We start from the raw sequence: 20133 nt of genomic DNA, 5'->3' as shown, positions 1-20133 counted from the left end.
TATTCTCTCGGTGATCATTAGAAATGAGTTCTAACTTGAGAGTAAGTTATGAAGCTTAATGTTATATGTTAATGGTAGATTACGTGATTTATGTTAGAAACATGATATAGAGCCTTTTATTTATGCTCTTTGTAATCACATAAAACTTTAAAGAATGTTTGAGGACCTCACTAGGGTCTTTGAGATTGAAATATGGCATTTTCGTATGTGTTTTATGACTTCTACAGGTAGAGTATTGATACTATAGGGATAATATCGATACTTGTTCTTCGTTTTGGGCAAATTCGTGATTTTTTGGGCAAGAGTATCAAAACTTTGGGTCATAGTTTCGAAACTCCCAGAAAGTTTCAAACTGGACAAAACAGAATGTTTAAAAATATCAATACTTATATAAAGTATCAAAACTTTGCAGGAGTATCAATACTCTTGGGCTAGTATCGATACTTTCAGATTGTTTTGGGCAAAAAGATCATTTTTTAGGGGAATTAGACTCAAGATACCCCAGCACTTCAGTATTTCCTCACATAAGACTTCAAGTGAGAACATTAATGATGTTTAATTCAAACGTAGAACGAGAATAAAATAGAGTGAAATAAGACCAACCTTGTTTGAATGCCCAGGAAAACGACCAGGACACTCGAGTTCTTTTAGAAAAGATAGCAGAGTCGAAAACATAGATTCAGTCTGGATATCCTTAAGGAGTGCACAAGGCACTTTAAGTTGGCTAGTTTGGGCGCAAGGTCTGACACTCAAGGAGTGGGCTAGTCAAGAGTGTGGTATCCGATGCAGATATTCCGGGGGCCACATTCTTGTTAGACTAGAGAGGTGTGTGAGCTCCGATATGTAGAACCCTTAGCCGCACCATGGTGTCTACCATAGAATAGAGAGTGATTATACGAGTATACTCACTAAAAGTAGACCAGATAGCAGTAGACTTAATAGCTTGAGCATTTCAATGACAAACTTTAGTATGTTTTAGTTGTTAGTGTGGCGCTAAGCTAGTTAGCTCGGCATTTGGATTGTTTTTTGTGGGCATGTCAATAGATCGAGAGTTTGAGGAGCAGTAGATAGATCAAGGTCCAGACCCAGTGCAGATTCAGAGTACGTCTTAACAGTTTTTGAAGGGCATGTATATGTTCTAAACCATGTTGTATCAGTTGAGTCATAAATTTTATTAAGATTCGGTATGTAATATTTTAATTGTAAATATTTATTATGGGAACTCCACAGTATAAAGTTTTAAATTATATTATTTCATGGATGTTTTATTTGTGGAAATGGTCATTTTATAGTACAAGAAAAGAGTACGGTGTTGGTCAGCCACTCCGGTGGTTCCGTGTGACATCCTACGTCGGTCGATTGTGTGTTATATTTGGTCTAGGGTGTTACAGGGTGAGTTTCCCACCAAGATTTTTTACCTACACAAGAACTCGAATAAAGACATGTATTTGAGACCATCGACTAATGATTTTTTGTTCAAACTAAGAATAATAAACCATAAATGATCAATTAATAGTTTAATTTATAATTTATTGAATTACCGTTAATCAATATATATGAATAAATGTTTAAACTGAATTAATAAACTAGTTAAACCATACTATAATTAAATTAACCCAATTTTAGACAAATGATGCCGACCTTTATTCATTATGTAATCTTATGATTTCAACAGCGTTCCCATTAAACAAAGGCTATGGAGTTGTGTCATTGCCTATGTGGTTAAAATGTTTTGAAGTGATACTATGGCTTGAACCTACGTAGATTTTACTTTGTATTCTTTCGAGTTTCTCACATAGATTTTATGCAAAACGACAGCCGTCTCCTTATAGAAACGCACCCAATTGTTTCATCTACACCATCCACTCGTGCAGAAAGATAAGCTTGTAGTTTGTACATTACACAAAAAACCGTATTTTGTTGCATAAATTTTTTATGATTAGATCTTCTTCTATTCCTAGCCCAACATATAATTTTTATCTTGCGTAAAACGAACCGTGAGCGACTGTGGCGATTGAATCGTCATTGACTCCGTCAGAGGGGATAGCCTTTGCTCTCAATAGTGCCGTTGAATTCCATAGTCTTTTCATCCATGAAAGGAGGATTAGTTGATCCAGGAAGGTCTTCTTTCTTTGTTAGCATCTGTAGCACCTTGGACATTGATGGTCTCAGTGATGGGATCTCTTGTGTGCATAGGAGTCCAATTTGCACCACTCTTGCAACCTCGTACCTAGCGTTGTCGTGAAACGTTAGATTCTGGTCGTAAATCTCCTCCACGGTCCCTACTTGAAACCGTTTCCATGCCTGCTCAGTGGTCGAAAACGCACATGAAAATGAAACAAATCCATAAGAAAAAGAAACCCTTTGTTCAATTGTTCTCGCATGAAAAAACAAGGGACTTTCAGAAGCTTACAACTGCTACTATGCTGTCTGAAAATTCCGTTGTTTTGCTCATGTTGTTTTGCTTCCCCATAACGATTTCGAGTAAAAGTACTCCGAAACTATAGATTTCCGCCTTCTCGGTTAACTGACCATGGGCTAGGTACTCCGGAGCCATGTATGTATCCTCTATGAATTTGAAGATGCACATTATTAGCCATTGAATGCTGAACAATGGATCATCATGATGCATGTTAAAGAGGCTAAAAGAATGTGATGCTTACAGGGTTCCGACGATGGCAGTGCTGATGTGACTCTGATCTTCCTGGAAAGATCTTGCCAACCCGAAGTCGCGATTTTAGCTCGGAGCTTCAAGTCCAACAAGATATTGCTAGCTTTTATTTATCTGTGAATGATTTTAGTCTTGTAGTTCTCATGAAGATAGACTAAACCTTCTCCTGTCCCAATAATAGTTTCCTCTCTCTTCTCCAAATTTAGTACTTTTCCCCTGCTGGGATCTATTATGTTTTCCAAAAGGGAAAAATATAAGCTGTTAGTGAACATACATGAGCAACATTTTAAGCATGGCCATGGCACTATACGTAAAAGTATCTGTGCTTACCGAAGATGAAACGATCCAGGCTCTTGTTCGGGAGGAACTCGTAGACGAGGAGAGTTTCAGGTCCCGAACAACAACATCCCAACAGCCTGACCAGGTTTTTATGCTCCACACTGCTTATAATGTTGACTTCATTGTAGAAATCGCTGCTCTGTGTCGATTGTTAAAGAATAGCCTCTTGATAGCAATCTCTCGTCCATCCGGTAGAACACCCTGCAGTCGAATATCAGACCGTAAAACACTGCTCGAATGCCGAAGAAGAGAAATGGAGTTCAGAGGAACAGAATTACTACCTTATAAACTGTCCCGTATCCGCCTTGCCCGTGCTTGTTGACATCGTTGAAAGATCCTGTTGCACGCTCAAGCGTGGAGTACTTGAAATTTAAGTTACTATCATGGAGTTCGACAAACTTTTCTGCATCATTTGAACCTGGGAATGCAGGCAACACATATCGAATCATACCCCCATAATCAAGCTCAAAGATTAATAGAACACGAATATTTTCGATAACGTTTTACCTCGTCTTTCTTCTGTATGTATCTGTACTTCCAGATATAGACTCCTGTAGCTACCCCAATAGCTAAAACAACCAGGGAACTGAGTATACAAACTACTATGATTCCAATGATGCCCGCAAATTCACCATTCCAAGTCAAATATAGAGCAAAATCCAAAAAGAAAAACCGATTAATGCATAGGATTTCAAAGTGACGTGATGATTACCTCTTGATATTCCGGTTCTCGGTTTTTTATTGAGAAAATCCATGTCGGAGTACCTAATGAAGCAGCCGGTGTTGAGTGCCCATCCCTCGGCCAAGGCAAGCACCCGAGTATCGATGCCGATGCATTCTCCAAACATGATTTACAAGAAGAATTGTTCAATGTCCTCCAGCAGTTAACCAAAGCATAAGCCGATTCATTTGTGCCCGAAACTGCCACCCGAGCCTTACCATACCCTTCATTTTCCAATGCAGCAGCAACCGCATGCGTTACAGCCCGCCTCGCCGATGCTCGAAAATTCGACCCTTTCCTGCTTGTATTCCCACACACTGCCCTGTCATCCAGTCCTGTATACTCCTCAAAGAAGCTATAATTCTCGGCTCTCATGAAGCATCCGTCAAGGAAAATCCGGTCCCCGTTGAACGGATAGCATTGAGGAAGAACCGTATGTGCCTCGGCATAGCACAATACACAGTCGAGCAACGATAGATCACCGTAACAGTGAGAAACACCATAATTCGTATCGAGACCTGAGCCCGTAACCGCTGTTCCGAAACCCGATTCACGCTTATATTCGCTGATAGTCTCCATCGTAGCAACAAAGTTCGGAACATAGACCGTCGAGTTGTGCTCAAATTGGTGACCACATGAAATATTCACCGTTTGAGCTCTCGGATTCCCTTTTACTCCTCCAAGTAACACCATAAACCCGATAAGAACCGAGAATATATATCGAGAACCGACAATCTGAACCGTTTTATCCATCTTGGTTAAGTTTCCATCAACAATGAACCTGAAAAAAGATGGAACTCATTAGGCGACTTCCATCCTTCTGTCTTGCCGGAAATACGTACAGAAAAATGTTTAAGTCAACTTGTTCTAATAATGGTAGATGGTGATCTGCAACAAAAACACAAGTGAAACAGCTGGAGAAGTTTGACATTTCTGCACCGTCCTGCAAATTTCAACCGTTCCTGTAAAGTCAAAAAAGCCAAGCCCCCGAACTGGCCTTATTCATGGTTGTGGTGCATCCATTACACAGAGACAGAAGCACTGTTTAATATTAGGATAAATTTATAAAGTTTTAGGCGGTGGAAATATATTTTTAATAAAAAATATATTAAAAAATTTAAAATTTATAATAATTGAAATTTTTAAGATGCGATTACCCATCCGTCCCTTCGACTCTGTCCTCGATTATATCCGATTTTGCTGCAGCAATGAATTGTGTGTGTGCTTGGGTGTATATTTGGCATTTGGTGGTTGAACCTTTTAAACAATAAATTTATTAATATTGAATGTACTTGCCATTTTGTCAAAGAAATTTGAGCATTCAGGTCGTGCGATAATGACTTACCTGGAAGATATTATTAAAGAATTAGCTAAGGCTAGGGATAGATACGAATCATCGATCCTAAATTAATGTAGTATCTATAACACTATCGTACTTACGCTTAATTTTTTTTTGGGTAAACTCAATATGATCAGATAAAGATGTAAGAGATTTTAATGTAATCCACTCACTGTTAAAAACAGATATTATGTGTTAGAAAATCAAACTAAGTAACACAAGAAATAAAAGAATAGTAAAGAAAATAAAGAACATGAGATTTAACGAGATTCGGCAAGGTGCCTACGTCCTCAGGAGCGATGAGCAACTGTTTTCTTATTATTAGCAATAATAATAATAACAATTAGGTTACAATTACATAATATAAAAGCAATCCCGGTACATTTACCAAAATAATCACGTACCGTACCGCGGGCCTTCGCCCCCGTACCCCCGACCCACTTAATCATAGCACACAAACTATAACGAAACTTCCCCAATGGACAGATGATTGATACGTTAGCTCACTCCGCTCCAACATTTGTCCTCCAACTGGTATATGAACCATACCTAACAAATCTCTACCTTAGCGAATATCCTACCCCTTAGGAGATGAAATAGAAAATCGGGAGTTTATCAAACATCAAAATGGGTTGGGCAACCATGCTTTTCTAGCAACTGTAAACATTCAACAAGTCCAAGCAAACTGGCTTGGTCAACATATCGGCTGCACTCTCACTACTATGAACCTTCTTTAACAATATCTCTCCAGATGCAATCAACTCTCTAATCTTGTAAAACCTCACATCAATATGCTTAGTTCTAGCATGATACGCCTGATTCTTAGACAAATGAATAACACTTTGGCTGTCACAATGCAACTGAACTCCACCTTGCTGAACACCCAATTCCTTCTAGCCCAATAAGCCATAAAGCTTATTTTGCAACTTCAGCTGCTGCCATGTATTCAATTTCAGTTGTAGATAATGCCACAATATAATGAACAATTGACTTCAATCATAAAGGCCCTCCACCAAGAGTAAAAACATACCCAGTTGTAGATCTTCAATCATCTAAATCACCTGCATAGTCTGAATCCACATATCCTATAACTAAAGGATTATCCTGATGATTACCAAAAACAATTCCATTCCCTATAGTGCTCTTCAAATACCTGAAAATCTACTTGATTGTTTCCCATTGACGCCTGCATGGTTTAGATATGTATTTACAAACTTGGCTAGTAGCATGAGCTAAATCAGGGTGAGTACATACCATTGCATACATCAAGCAACCAACAACACTGGCATATGAAACCTTTGTCATGTTTACAACTTTCTTATATGTCTTACGACACTGTTATGAAGAAAACTTAAATTTATTTGCCAATTGAGTGCTTACTGGCTTTGCATTGCTCATCCTAAACCTGTCTAACACTTTCTCAACATAGCCCTATTGAGATAGCCACAGTTTTCTTGAGCCTATATCTATGTGAATCTCCATTCCAAGAATTTTCTTTACAGCACCTAAGTCTTTCATATCAAATTCATGGCTCAATAAAGCTTTCAAATCAACAACACCATGCATATTCTTTGCATCAATAAACATATCATCAACATTCAGTAGCAGAAAAATAAAAGAGTCATAATCAAGGCTCTTAACATAAACACAACAATCATACTCACATCGCTTGTAGCCAATCTTAATCATATATTAGTCGAACCGTTTATACCATTATCTTGAAGATTGTTTCAACCCATATAAGGATTTCTTCAACTTGCAAACCAAATGTTCATGTCCAGGTTGAGTGAACCCTTCTGGCTGTTGCATATAAATCTGCTCCTTTAAATCACTATGAAAAAATGCAGTTTTAACATCCATTTGCTCTAAATGCAATTCCCAACTAGCAATTAATGCAAGTACTGCCTCGATTGAAGTATGTCTAACCACATGAGAAAAAATTTCATCATAATTTATTCTCTTTTGCTGTGAGAAACTCTTTGCTACCAATCGAGCCTTGAACTTTCCCCCTCTTTTTCTAATACTGTTGGTTTCCTTTTATAAACCCATTTGTAACCAATAACATTCTTTCCCTCAAGAAGTCAAACCATCTCTCGTGTATATTTTTTGCAAAGACTCCATCTCCTTAACAATTTTACCCATCCATTTCCCTTTCTCCTAACTAGTAATAGCCCCTTGGAAAGTAGTTGGATCATTACTACTAATGTGAAGTGCAAATGAGACCATATTCTTTAAAACCCAATATGTTTGAAGCCTTTATATTCATGTCTCTCTCTTTGTCCCTTGCTAAATTATAATCATGCAAATCAACTGTATTAGAACCACCAGAAGTTGGATTAAAACTTTCGTCTCTCTCAATTGTTACTGTATACTGTTCCAGAATCCATCAGTGCCTTGTCTTGGTTCTGCTACAACATGAACTACTCATCAAAGACTAAATCTCTACTGATCACCACTTTCTTTGTAATCGGATACCAAAACTTGTATCCTTTGACACCTTTCTTGTAGCCCAAAAAGATGCACTTCTTCGACTTTGCATCAACTTTTGATCTCTCATCACCAGGTACATGCACATAAGCAGGACAACCAAAAATTCGTAAGTGACCAAAATCAACTGCATTACAAGTCTATACCTCTTCTGCAACATTTCCACCCAATGATGCCCTTGGTGATCTATTAATGAGGTAGCATGCCATGCTCACAGCCTCTGCCCAGAAGCTTTTAGGAAGCCCTGCATTCAGTCTCAAACATTTTTCCCTTTCATTCAATGACTTGTTCATCCATTCTGCAACACCATTTTATTGTGGTATCTTGCGCACTATAAAATACCTATGAATCTCATACTCCTCACAGAATTTCAGAAAATGTGAATCATTGTACTCTATGCCATTATCAGTCCTCAACTACTTGATCTTTCTACCAGTTTGATTCTCCACCTCAGCTTTCCACAGCTTGAACTTGGTAAAAACTTCATATTTCTATTTCAAGAAATACACCCAAACTTTTCTAGAATATCATCAATAAAAGTAACATAATACATAGATCCACCCAATAAAGATTTTCTGGTAGCCCCCCATATGTCAGAATACACATAATCAAGAATCCCTTCAGTTTTGTGCTTTCCAGTCATGAAACTAACTCTAGTATGTTTAACAAGAACACAAAACTTGCAAAAATCTAACTTGCAACTTTTAACACCATGCAATAAATTTCTTTTATGCAATTCGGTCATTCCACGTTCACTAAGATAAGCAAGACGCATATGTCATAGTTTTGTACTATCATCATATGACTCAACAGAATGAACTCCACCTATAACTGTACTCCCTAACAATTTATAGATATTTCATGTATTCATCTTTCATTTCATCTAACAATTCTAATGATTTCATATCCTCATCTACCTTAGGAATAAAACTATTCTTATGCAAAGTCCATAAGGAAATTAGATTCTTTTTCAAATCAGGTATATGTCTAACATCACATAATGGCCTATTTTTGCCCCTAGACTTTGATCTGGAATTTCGTTTTCCAGACCCCTCATTCTCTGACTTTCTTCCACTGTCTTGATTACCCTTAATACATAAACTATCAGCATGAGAGTTTTCCCCTACATTTTGATTCCGCTGGTTGTGAGTCAACAAGGTTGCAGTAATCTCTTCAACTTTTATTATTTCTTTCCCATATGTAAGAGTAGTCACCATGTGTTCGTAAGAGGAAGCCAATGAACACAACATAATCATTGCTCTATCTTTATCCTCAATATTCACGTCAAGTTAAGCCAAATTTGCAATTATTTGATTGAAGAGATTCATGTGTTGCGTCAGATCATGATCGTACTACATCTTCAGCCCATACGACATCTGCTTTAGATACATTTTATTCATTAGGGATTTGGACATAAATTAACTTTCTAATTTCTTCTATATTTTCTCCTAGAGATGATAGACTCATTACGTGATACATAACCTCGTCAGCCAAACATAACCGTATAGTTCCTGCCTTTCGTTGTTGTAGTTCTTCCCAATATTCCTCATTCATCGATTCTAGCTTTTGAGATCGTAAAGCTTTCAAAATCCCTTGATGCGCCAACAAATCCTTTACCCTCGTTTGCCATAATCCGAAGTTGTCATGACCATTAAATTTCACCACTTCGAATTTTGCTCCTGACATAGCCATCTCAATACGCTCTTGATACCAATTGTTGGGAAATCAAGCTTAGTAACACATGAAATAAACGAACAGTAAATAAAATAAAGAACACAAGATTAAGCAGGTTCGACAAAGTACTTACGTCCTCGGGAGCGATGAGTGATTGTTTTCTTATTATTAACAATAATAATAACAATTAGGTTACAATTACATAATATAAAAGCAACCCCAGTACAATTACCAAAATAACATTGTATCGTACTGCAGACCCTCAACTCACTTAATCATATCCCACAAACTATAATGAAACTTCCCTAATGGACAGATGTTTGATCGTTACGTTCTCTCACTTCGCTCCAAGATCTGTCCTCCAACTGGTATATTAACCATACCTAACATTATAATTGATATAATTGTTATTGATTGACTATAAGTCAGAGGTCCAAATTAGCTAAAATGTCTATTTTTAACGGTAAGCAACTACATTGAAACCACTAAATAATTTTGTGGTTATATTGTCAAAATTAAAAGTATGATGGTCATATCGATACCAACTCTATAATTAAGTGATTATTTTAGTAGTTTATATTAAATTTTTTATGTGAAAGTTATATAATAGGGTAAAGTACAAAAATGCTCCCCGACTATATGGTACTAATTTATTAACTCCCTCGACTATTAAAAGTTATAAAATGATCATCCGATTATAGATTGTTACTTTGTGAGTCTCTTGACTATTAAAAGTTACAAACATGTCACTCGACTATTTATTATGTTCTAAACTCTCATTTTTTGTTAAAAAAGTAGTTGTTGTCTGAACTAGACGTTAACATGATGATTTAAATATAATAATCATTTGAAATTTTAATATTGGATTTCATCATATTATAATTAACAAGTTAACGTTCAACTCAAATTATCGTTAGATTTTTTATTAAAAAAAGAAAGATGAATTATGAACATAATATATAGTCAAGTGATCATTGCATAACTTTCAACAATCTATAGTCTCAATAGAGAAACACTCTATAGCCGAGGACCGAATGTTATATTATAATCTATGATATTTTACTATTATTATTATTATTTGACATAGAACTGATTCAACTCGTATAGACTAACTCTTTTTTTAAAAGTTTTCGGCTGAGGACCATTTTGTAGATATAATGTCGGTATCTGAATTTATGAAAGCAGAGATGACGCAAACTAACCAACATTAATAATCCAAGGACCCACCATGCCCCGCCCACGTTATAGTGAGACACGTTGCATTAGCTATAAGAACAGTAATATCGTAAAATTAATATAAAAAATATATATTTGACACGGATAGATGAACCTTAATAATAAAGAATTATTGTTATTTTTGTGATTTCAAGTTAAAACACTATGAATGATAGGATTTTTGTGATTTCAAAAATACTATGAATGATAGGATGTGAGTATTCAATATCAAACGATTATAAGTTATTTTTAAATAAATATTATTTTATATTTATTTAATATTAATAAAAATAAAATATATATTTGATATATTTACTTACTAAATTTAAGTATTTAGACATAAATACAATTTAATCTTCTTTTTAATTATTTAAAAATCATTACTACAGGTAATACATTGGAAATTTTCTTGGATCTTTGGTCGAATAAAACTAAAATTACTGACTAAAATAAAAGATGATTTGGAAATTAAAAATAACAAAAATATTATTATAATGACAAGTGACTAAAACAAAAGATTAATAAATAAATAAATAATTTATTTTAAAAATAGGGTAAATTATATATTTAGTAATTAAACTGTCCATTTTAATCTGTTTAAGTACTTAACTTTTAACTTTTTTTAAAATCATACCTAACATTTAGTTTACGTTTCGTTTTAATACCCGTGATTAAAAACTTAAAACGTTTAGTACATTAATTATCAGTTTTGGTCTATTTTAGTAATTGAACTTTCAATTTTTTAAAAATCTAACGTTAAATTTTGAACGGATACTAAAATAAAAAAAAACTAAACTTTAGATATAATTTTAAAAAATTAAAAGTTTAAGTATTAAAATATACCAAAATTAATAGTTTAGATATTATATACATCATTTACCCAAGTTTGAACCACCTATGTACCTTACAGCTATGGGCTTAATTGAGCCTTAAAAGCATTGATCAACTGTAAGAGAAAACATGGACTGGGCTGTGCAAAGTTCAAACTGATAGGTTTTGACAAGCAATTTCCGATCCCAACAGAAACTAGAACATTGGAATTCTGATAGAATTCGCCGTTTTCTTCTCCAATAAACTAAAAGCCCAAGTATGAGATCGCACAAACACACTCATTTAACATCCAGAAAAAAGAAGAAGAAAACAAAGAGATCTATCTACAAATGCCAGAAAACGCTGAAAAATGAAAGAAGGGATCTTACCTTATTTGATTAGCCGCAATGAGCAGCAGAGACAACTTGACTTGCAGAAAAGAAAAGCTAGAATTCGAGCAATGACTTATATTTCTGGAAGAAGATAAATCTGTATTCGATAAGTGGAAGTGAGGAATTAATTGGAAGAGAAGACGATGCCTTAGTTTAAGGCTTTGAATTTCAAAGCAAGAATCTGCTTTACTGCGCGTTTTTCTGAGGCGGTGGAATCTGAAACAGGGTGTTTTCCCACGAAGAATCAGAAATAGTGGGGGGGGGGGAACGCGGCAGGGGATTTTATTGGACGATAATGCAAATATAATCTTGGGTAAACTACGCATTTAGTATCTAAAATATTTTATTTTGATCCGTTTTAGTACATAAATTTTATTTATTTTTCTTAAACATGTCTATTGTTTAGTTTTTGTTTCATTTTAGTAACCCACCATTAAAAACTGAATGCATTTAGTACCTAAACTATCAATTTTGGTATATTTTAATACCTAAGCTTTTATTTTTTCCCCAAAATTTAACATTATATTTTGAACATGGTACTAAAATGAGACAAAAACTATATTTTACGAATGATTTTGAAAAAAAAAAATTTAGATACTAAAACGAATCAAAACTGATAGTTTAGATACTAAATATGTAATTTACCTTAGGAATTTTTTTTAAAATCTTAAGTTTAATAGGTTGATATTTTTGGAGAATAATATCTTCATTGTGATTCTTATTTGAAAGACTTAATTTAGATTTGATTACGAAAATAATATTTTTGATGTTGTGAATAGAATAAATTGTATAGAGAGGATCTCATATATAATAGATCTTTATGATTTATGATATATGATTTGAATTAATATATTAATGAATCGAATATTAATACTAAAAGAATATAAATATTTAAATAACGTTTAAAAACATTTGAATTTGATTATTAAAACAACTAATTAATTATGTATATATTTAAATTCATGTTTTAAAATAATTAACGGGTTAGTTCAAGTGATAAGCAATAAGATATGTTTAAGCAAGTTTCGAGTTTTAATTTTTGTAGACTCATCCACCAAAATCATATGTACGATACATAACGATCTAAATTAGTTATGACAAAATCCTAGAATCTGGAAAGCAACAAAAAAAACATATATTTTTAATATCTAAACAAGAAAAACACGTGTTTAGTACCTAAACTATCAGTTTTAGTCCATTTTAATATCTAAACTTTCAAAAATTTTTAAAATCATATCTAAGTTTTAGTTTTAGTTTCATTTTAGTATCTTTGTTCAAAATTTAACATTATTTTTTGAAAAAAAAGATATTGGAAGTTTATGTACTAAAACGGATCAAAACTAATAGTTTAGGTACTAAAATAAAACAAAAATTAGACGTTAGGAATAATTTTGAAAAAATTAAAAATGTAAGCACTAAAACGGATCAAAATTAATAGTTTAAGTACTAAATATATAGTTTACCCTAATTAAAATTATTTTTAAAACAAAGTATTTGGTTGCTTTCAGGTTTGAATCTATAATCTTTCCTATCTTACATCAACACCAGTTGTGACATCATTAACTTGATTACTTGCAAACCTTAACCTGCTTGCGATAATAATATGTTTTTCGGCACAATAAATACAGACAAAAACACTCATTAAAAATCAAAAGACAGCGGTTAAACATTTGCCGGCGGAGTAGCATTAGAAGACAGAGTTTGAGAGTTCACCCTTCTTCCTCGTTCACTTCTACTGTTATCAGCAAATTTCAAGCTGGTTTCATGCATGCCTTTGCCCTTCTCGTTCGAGCTCCATTCGGACATGTAGTAGTCTTCCTCGGTGGCGACCTTGTCCGATGACGGACCACAAAACATCCCTCCCCATTGCGGGAAGTATATGAGAAACAATGGTAAAGTGCAGCATATCATCATGATGCCCATCAGGGTTATCCCGTCTTCTTTGGAATATCTGGAGCCTTTGAAGAATATTAATTGTGTTAAAACTGCACCCACATTCCCTCCTCCTCCGGTCATCCCCGATATCACACCCAATGACCTGAACAAAAACGGAAAATCATTCCCACCGGTATGAATAAGAATTAATCATTACAAAATACGAATCCGAAATTGTACCTTCGGGAAACAAAGGGGACCACTCCGAATGTAAGACCGCAAGCAGCTTGAACAAAGACGGAGAAGACGATCATCACGGCGACGGACGCGCTCAATGATCCGACACGTCCGAGGATGATGCAGAAAACGCCTCCTAAAGTCTGCACCGTCCATAAGGTCCATAGCCTGCCCCTCATTCCGAACCTCTTAGCCATCATATCGGACAGGATGCCTCCTCCCGGTCGTGAAATGATGTTCGCTAAGCCGAAGCTTGCTGCGATGATTCCGGCTGTATGGAGTTTTAGGTTGAATCTGTCGTAAAAGTACTCGGCGATGATGTTGTCGATTGTCAGCTCCACGCCGAAACAATATCCGTATGTTAAGGCCAAGATCCATCCTCTGTAATTTGTGATCCCATGGTAGAACACACGTGAGAATTTGTCTTTTTGTTTGTTCCCGGATTTTTGTAGCTTTTGGTAATTTCCGTCCGGCAAATCCTGGCCGAAGATCAGGATGGCGAAAGCCGATAATGTTTGGAACAGGGCAGGGATGAAGAATGCGATTCGCCAAGCTGTGAATTTGACTGCTCCAATGTCACGGATGATACCGAAAACAACCGGCATGATGAGTTGTGTCGCGCCGCCTCCGAGGTTTCCCCATCCGCCTGCAACGCCGTTAGCGGTGCCGACCACCGGAGCTGAAAACATGGAGCTCATCCAGAATTGGGTTGAGACGAAAGTTGCGAGGGAGAAGCCAGTGAAAAAACGGACCAGGAGGAAGGAGACGGGAGAAGAGGCAATGGAGGTGAAGAAAACTGCCGGCGCGGTGAGGAGGATGAGGGATGCGGAAGCAAGACGTGGTCCGAACAAGTCACAAGCAGTTCCCATGGCAAGCCGAGCAAACACCGCGCCGGAGACCGACGCAATCCCCGCGTTTCCAATGTCAGTCGCTGTCAGGTTTAGATTGTCACGTATGATCGGAAGGAGTGGCGGAGCAGCAAAAGTGGACACAAAACAGGCAAAGAACGAAACCCAAGACAGATGGAACGATCGCATGTGCGGCGCAGCCGCGGAGAATAATCGAAACTCGGTCGCCTTATGCTCGGAATCCACCGGAAGAGCAAACTTCGGCTGAGTTTCGTCAATTCCGCTGGATATCTCCATCTCTTAACGAAAACCTCACTCTACCCTTTACTACTTTTTGATAGAAAACGCACTTTAAATAGCACTGAACTGCAGATTTCTTACAGCACCATCATGTTACTTTCGGATTCGATCAGATTTTAGGGAAGAAAATCGACATTTATGGATTTAAAATCAACATATTGGCCATTGAAAAAGAATACAAGCGGTATTTTCAAGATTGGTAAACTGTGACTTGGAGGACTGTAAGCTGAAACAATGGCTTCCCGAGGGTGAAAAGGCAACCTCCAAAGATCATTCGAACAACTTCCCGTTGCGCCGAGTCTCATTATTTAACCATCGTAATTCAAAGCTGTGAAATTTAAGCATTGTTTTCAGCTGCTGATGTGCATGAACGTACGATTTTTTTTATGACATAATGAACGTACGAAACTGGAGGAGGAAGAAAATTATCTAATTAATCATTGACTTTTGAGTTGGGGGAGGTTAAAATGGAGTGATGTGCGTTGATGGACTTGTTCGGAGATTCTTATTTTGACTTTTTCTTGTTCTTGAAATTACCTATGTACCCTCTTATTCTTAGATGAAACAATTAAGGCTTAATTATAAAATAAGTGCTCAAACTATATCGTTTTTGTCAAATAGGTGCCCAAACTTTTTTTTGAATGATCTAGGTGTCTAACGTTACAAATATTATCACTTTAGGTGTCATAGTCGTAACTGCTGTTAATTTTCTCTGTTAAGTGACACATGTCACATTCTATTGATTTTGTTTTTTTTAAAAAATATTATTATATTTATAGAAAAAACCTTAATTTCTCTTAAATTATAAAAAAATTCAAAAATCCCAAAAAAATCCTAAATCCCTAATATGTCATTGTTTCCCTTGTTGGCCACGACCACCGTCGTCGACGTAGTCTCTGCCATCTTCATAGTCATACGTCGCAACAGTTCGGGATCGCGTGAGGTCGTGATATTTATCCTAGAGTTCGTGGGGTACAAAACGTCGATTGGTTGCGATTACATAAGGTTATTGATCGTCAGGGGAGGTGAGATCGCGTGGAGCTTCGTTTACGGCAAAGGGCAGTGGTCGGTTTGGGTTTAGGGGATAAAATGAGGGTTTCTAAAGTTTTGGGACTATTTTCAAAATTTGTGCATTTTTTTAAATATAATTTTAATTTTAAATAAAACATTTAAAATGACTGGAATGTGAAACGTGACACTTAACGACATATTTTAACGGTAGTTACGATCCGAGTACCTAAAGAGGTAACGTTTATAACGTTAAACACATGGGTCATTAAAAAAAATTAGACACCTATTTAAAAAAAGGCATATTTGAACACTTGTTTATAATTAAACCAATAATTAATAAATTAAATATTACTACTTATATTAAAAATGTTTTCAAATCAAGATTGGGATATGGAGTGCCGTGCTCCACAATTTCATACTTAAATTAAAATTTGTCCATTTACCAAAAATCCAAGGTTATTACAACTATTATTATTCCTTATGTGCATGAACTTCTCCATTTTTGGTGGAAGGCGCAGTTTGGTCATTTCATCATTTATTAATGCATTAATCTATTGGGGAGGAATATTCAACGGATCCTACAGAATAATATACATAATTCTAAGAATATTCAATTCCGGATTAAAAAATTCCAAAAACCAGATGCCAAAACCTTGGATCCAACAACTTGCCTTCGCTTATGGAGTTGCCACTGCCACGTGGGTAATCCTAATTTGTTGCTCGAACCAGGATAGTCAAATTCAGCTACCAATCACAATTGACCCAACATGTTGGCTGTCGCCTAGCAGGAATTGATCCCGGGTCCAAGATCTGATATCTGGATCCTCCCGTTGAGTAATTATTACTATGGACTGTACCAATAGTGTTGAACAAAGCTGCCAAACAAGTCGAATCTAGTTCGATTATTGTTTAGTTCAACTCGAATTCGAAAAGTTTAAAATTAAGCTCGACTCGACTCAAAAACTCAAGAGTTAAAAATTATCAATCTCATCTCGAACTCGAAATATAATATTGAAATTCGACTCGAACTCGAAAAGTCTCGAACTCAAAAAAAATTTAGGAGCTAGATTGAAGCTCGAGACTCGAGCTCGATTGAAGCTCATTTTGAGCTCGATTCAAGCTCGAACTCAAATTCAAATTTGAACCTACAAAAATCTTTTATTACATTTAAAAATATATTTTTTAAAATTTATAACTATCAATAATATATTTTTAATATATTTTTAATAATGTAATTTTAAAAAATCTAAAACTATAATATAACATTTTTGAGTCAAATATTAAATAGATTATTTTAACTCGTTAAGAATTTGAGTCGAGTTCATTCAATTCAAGTATTGATCGAGCTTTAATCGAATCAATCTCGAATAACTAACAATCTATCTCACCTCATTTACATCTCTAATTGATTAATTTGTATCTTATTCTTACTGCTCGTTGGACTATTCGGCTGATATCATGTGTAAAAGGCGTTCTAGTTTTCACACTTTGAATCAATTATATAAAAGTAACAATCATTAGAGTTATTATACCTTTACCTACCCATTAAAGATCTCTTCTACAAGTCACCCTAAGTTATATATTGGGTAAACTATACATTTAGTACTTAAACTGTTAGTTTTAGTTTATTTTAATATTTAAATTTAAAATATTTTCATAATCATATTTAATATTTAATATTTATTTTATTTTAATACCTAAACTATTAATTTTGGACCATTTTAATACCTAAATTTTCAATTTTTTTAAAATTTAATGTTAAATTTTGAACAAGGTACTAAAATTTAATGTTAAACTTTGAAAAAAATAAAAGTTTAGGTACTAAAATAGACCAAACTGATAATTTAGGTATTAAACAAATAATTTTATTTTTTTTAATAAAAATTTACATCCTCCAATTTTTTAAATTTCTATCTTTTGATTTGTTACAATCTTATAAGATGATAATTGACAGATTCATATGATATATTAACAATAATTAGGTCTATTTATTATATTAACCCACATATAGCCATAATAGTTGTATGTCTAACAACAACACTATTATAAAGTCTCTTGCTCAAGACTAAGAGTAATTATAGAATCGTAATTAATCGAAAAATAACAATGAAAAGTAAGTAAAATCAATTTTGTTAAAAATTAACTGTCAACAATTTGATTGAAATTAAAAAAAATGGTTGTCCCTTTTTCCCATATGTATGGGGTAATACCGTAAGGGGGAGGTAAGATAGTAGGCTACCCCCAACACCAAGTTGAGAGCAGCTTCCGTAAAAGACCTCCGAATTTAGTGATTAAAATAAAATCACCATAATAATTTGGTGATTATAAAGATAATTTACCCAATAAAAGATACAAGAATAGATGAATATATAACTTGTAAACCCATAAAATGGAGTTAAACTGAAAACGGGGAAGGCTTGGGTCCGACTCATCTTTAACCTGCGAGAAAAAAGCTCAAGGGAAGACGTGTGTAAAATAACTTATGATTATGTGCCACGATGTTTTATGTTTCAATTCATTTATGCATGAATAGTAATTTCACTAAATTAATAAAAATATATTTATATATATTATATTTTAAATCATTTCGATTATTAATATGAAATTCGATATAGGAGTCAAATCATACCAATCAAATATCGAGCATCATATTTGATAGTGTTATTGTTTAGTGTTATGTAAGAATTTTATTTATGAGGAATTGGAATTTTTAGATGAATATGTACTATCATTTCAAAACAAAATCAAAACACAGATCCTCCGTACACACACATAGGTAGGGTGAACAAAACTCGACTTGAAAAAATCGATTTTTTTCAACTCGATTCGACTCGAAAAAAACTCTAATCAAATTGACTTCGAGTTGTAATTTCATAAACTCGACTCGAAAAAATTTTAAGTTCAAAAAGAGTTGTAAAATACAACTCAAATAACTCGAAATTTTTAGTAATTAGTGGATTTATTTTCAAGTTAGAGTCAAGTCATTCTACTTTGTATGATATATGTAAATCAAATATGAAAAAAATATGAAGAAATATATTTGTATTGTATATATGGTTATAGAAAGTTACTTAAATTAGAATCAAATAATATTATAAATATTTACAATTAAATTTAAACAAAAATTCGACTCGACACAAATTTTATAAACTCGACTCAACTCGAAAAAAAAATTTAAGTCAATTCCTTGTTGTAAAATAAGACTCAATCGAACACTCACCCCTAGAAACATACAACCAAAATCAATCCTATACACTATAGTGTCATAGACTTAACCTAGTTGGTTCGGTTGCTAATCCATGCGGCACTCGAAAGGGACGCTTCCCCACCAAATCAATCTTAATCTCATATATCTGATCAAACACAAACACGAATCGGGTTAGATCTTTGAAACAACAAAGTCCTTCGACCAAAGTCCTTCGAACAAAGTCTCCACACCATTGACTAGGCCGTAGGGACAGCCCTCGATGTTGTTTACAAGACAAATACCTTTACCTGTGAATCAACCCAAACTCTGTCGGCTGTCCACCCCTACATATATGCGAAAACAAAATAAAAAAAATGATATATATAGACATTAAAATGCTCGAACTGGAGACTGTATGTCCTACCCTCATTCCTTACATAAAACATTGAAATACTTGAAAAGAGAACAAGTTAATTCTACTTTGCCAATAGACCTTATACATGGTTGGTATTGACGTACCTCCCCTTACCCAATTGCATATGGGAGTAGAATTTTGTTGTTGTTGTACTGTGGCCCCCATAAAAGGGACCGCAACGACATTATAACACCCCTTGCAACAAAATAAAAAGAATAGTCAGCTTCCCAAAATCAAAGAAGAAAACCTACCACCAGAACCTGTAAACAAAATAAAAACAAAGCCCTCGAAGCAAACAACAAAAGAATAAGAAACTAAAACTATGCACCAGAACCGTCTAAGCCCCAAACTTCATAGAGCAAATTACTGTCAGGCCCCTACCTTTAACCTTCATACCATAAAACCTCATTCTCACCAACTCCTTTACCTGTAGAACTATATCCTCAACTGTAACAGACTTACCTTGAAATATCCTTTGATTACGCTCCTGCCAAATACAAGCCACCACACAATTCCAGGCCAACCTCAAAACGGTTGAGAGAAGAACCCTCCCTTTCAAATGGAGACAAGCCCAAAGGAACTCATGTTCCCAATCTAGAACCCTCCTACGCA

The 20133-nt window shown here is 34.9% G+C and overlaps 1 protein-coding gene and 1 pseudogene across 1 annotated transcript; both read right to left on the bottom strand.

The window, feature by feature from the left end:
- Positions 1-1961: 1961 nt before the first annotated feature.
- LOC120216090 lies at positions 1962-4512 on the bottom strand (annotated as a pseudogene).
- An 8561-nt stretch (positions 4513-13073) lies between these two features.
- On the bottom strand, positions 13074-15103 carry LOC120216089 (high affinity nitrate transporter 2.5-like). Its single transcript, XM_039213604.1, has 2 exons — positions 13764-15103; positions 13074-13686 (listed from the first exon to the last, which is right to left on the bottom strand). Exons 1-2 carry the CDS (start codon positions 14903-14905, stop codon positions 13311-13313), a joined length of 1518 nt encoding a protein of 505 aa, XP_039069535.1. The 5' UTR covers positions 14906-15103; the 3' UTR covers positions 13074-13310.
- Positions 15104-20133: the final 5030 nt, after the last annotated feature.

The sequence above is a fragment of the Hibiscus syriacus genome, unplaced genomic scaffold (genome assembly GCF_006381635.1).
Source record: "Hibiscus syriacus cultivar Baekdansim isolate YM2019G1 unplaced genomic scaffold, ASM638163v2 tig00110156_pilon, whole genome shotgun sequence".
Taxonomy (NCBI): Eukaryota; Viridiplantae; Streptophyta; class Magnoliopsida; order Malvales; family Malvaceae; genus Hibiscus; species Hibiscus syriacus.
The sequence above is the reverse complement of the archived record's forward strand: the minus strand, read 5'-3'. Positions and strand labels throughout refer to the sequence as shown.

Bases quoted from the DNA above. Each gene is read 5' to 3' on its own strand.
- LOC120216089 (XM_039213604.1), bottom strand. From the start codon at position 14,905: ATGGAGATATCCAGCGGAATTGACGAAACTCAGCCGAAGTTTGCTCTT. The intron at 13,687-13,763 runs GTACAATTTCGG...GTTTTTGTTCAG, and splicing joins GTCCCCTTTGTTTCCCGAAG to GTCATTGGGTGTGATATCGG.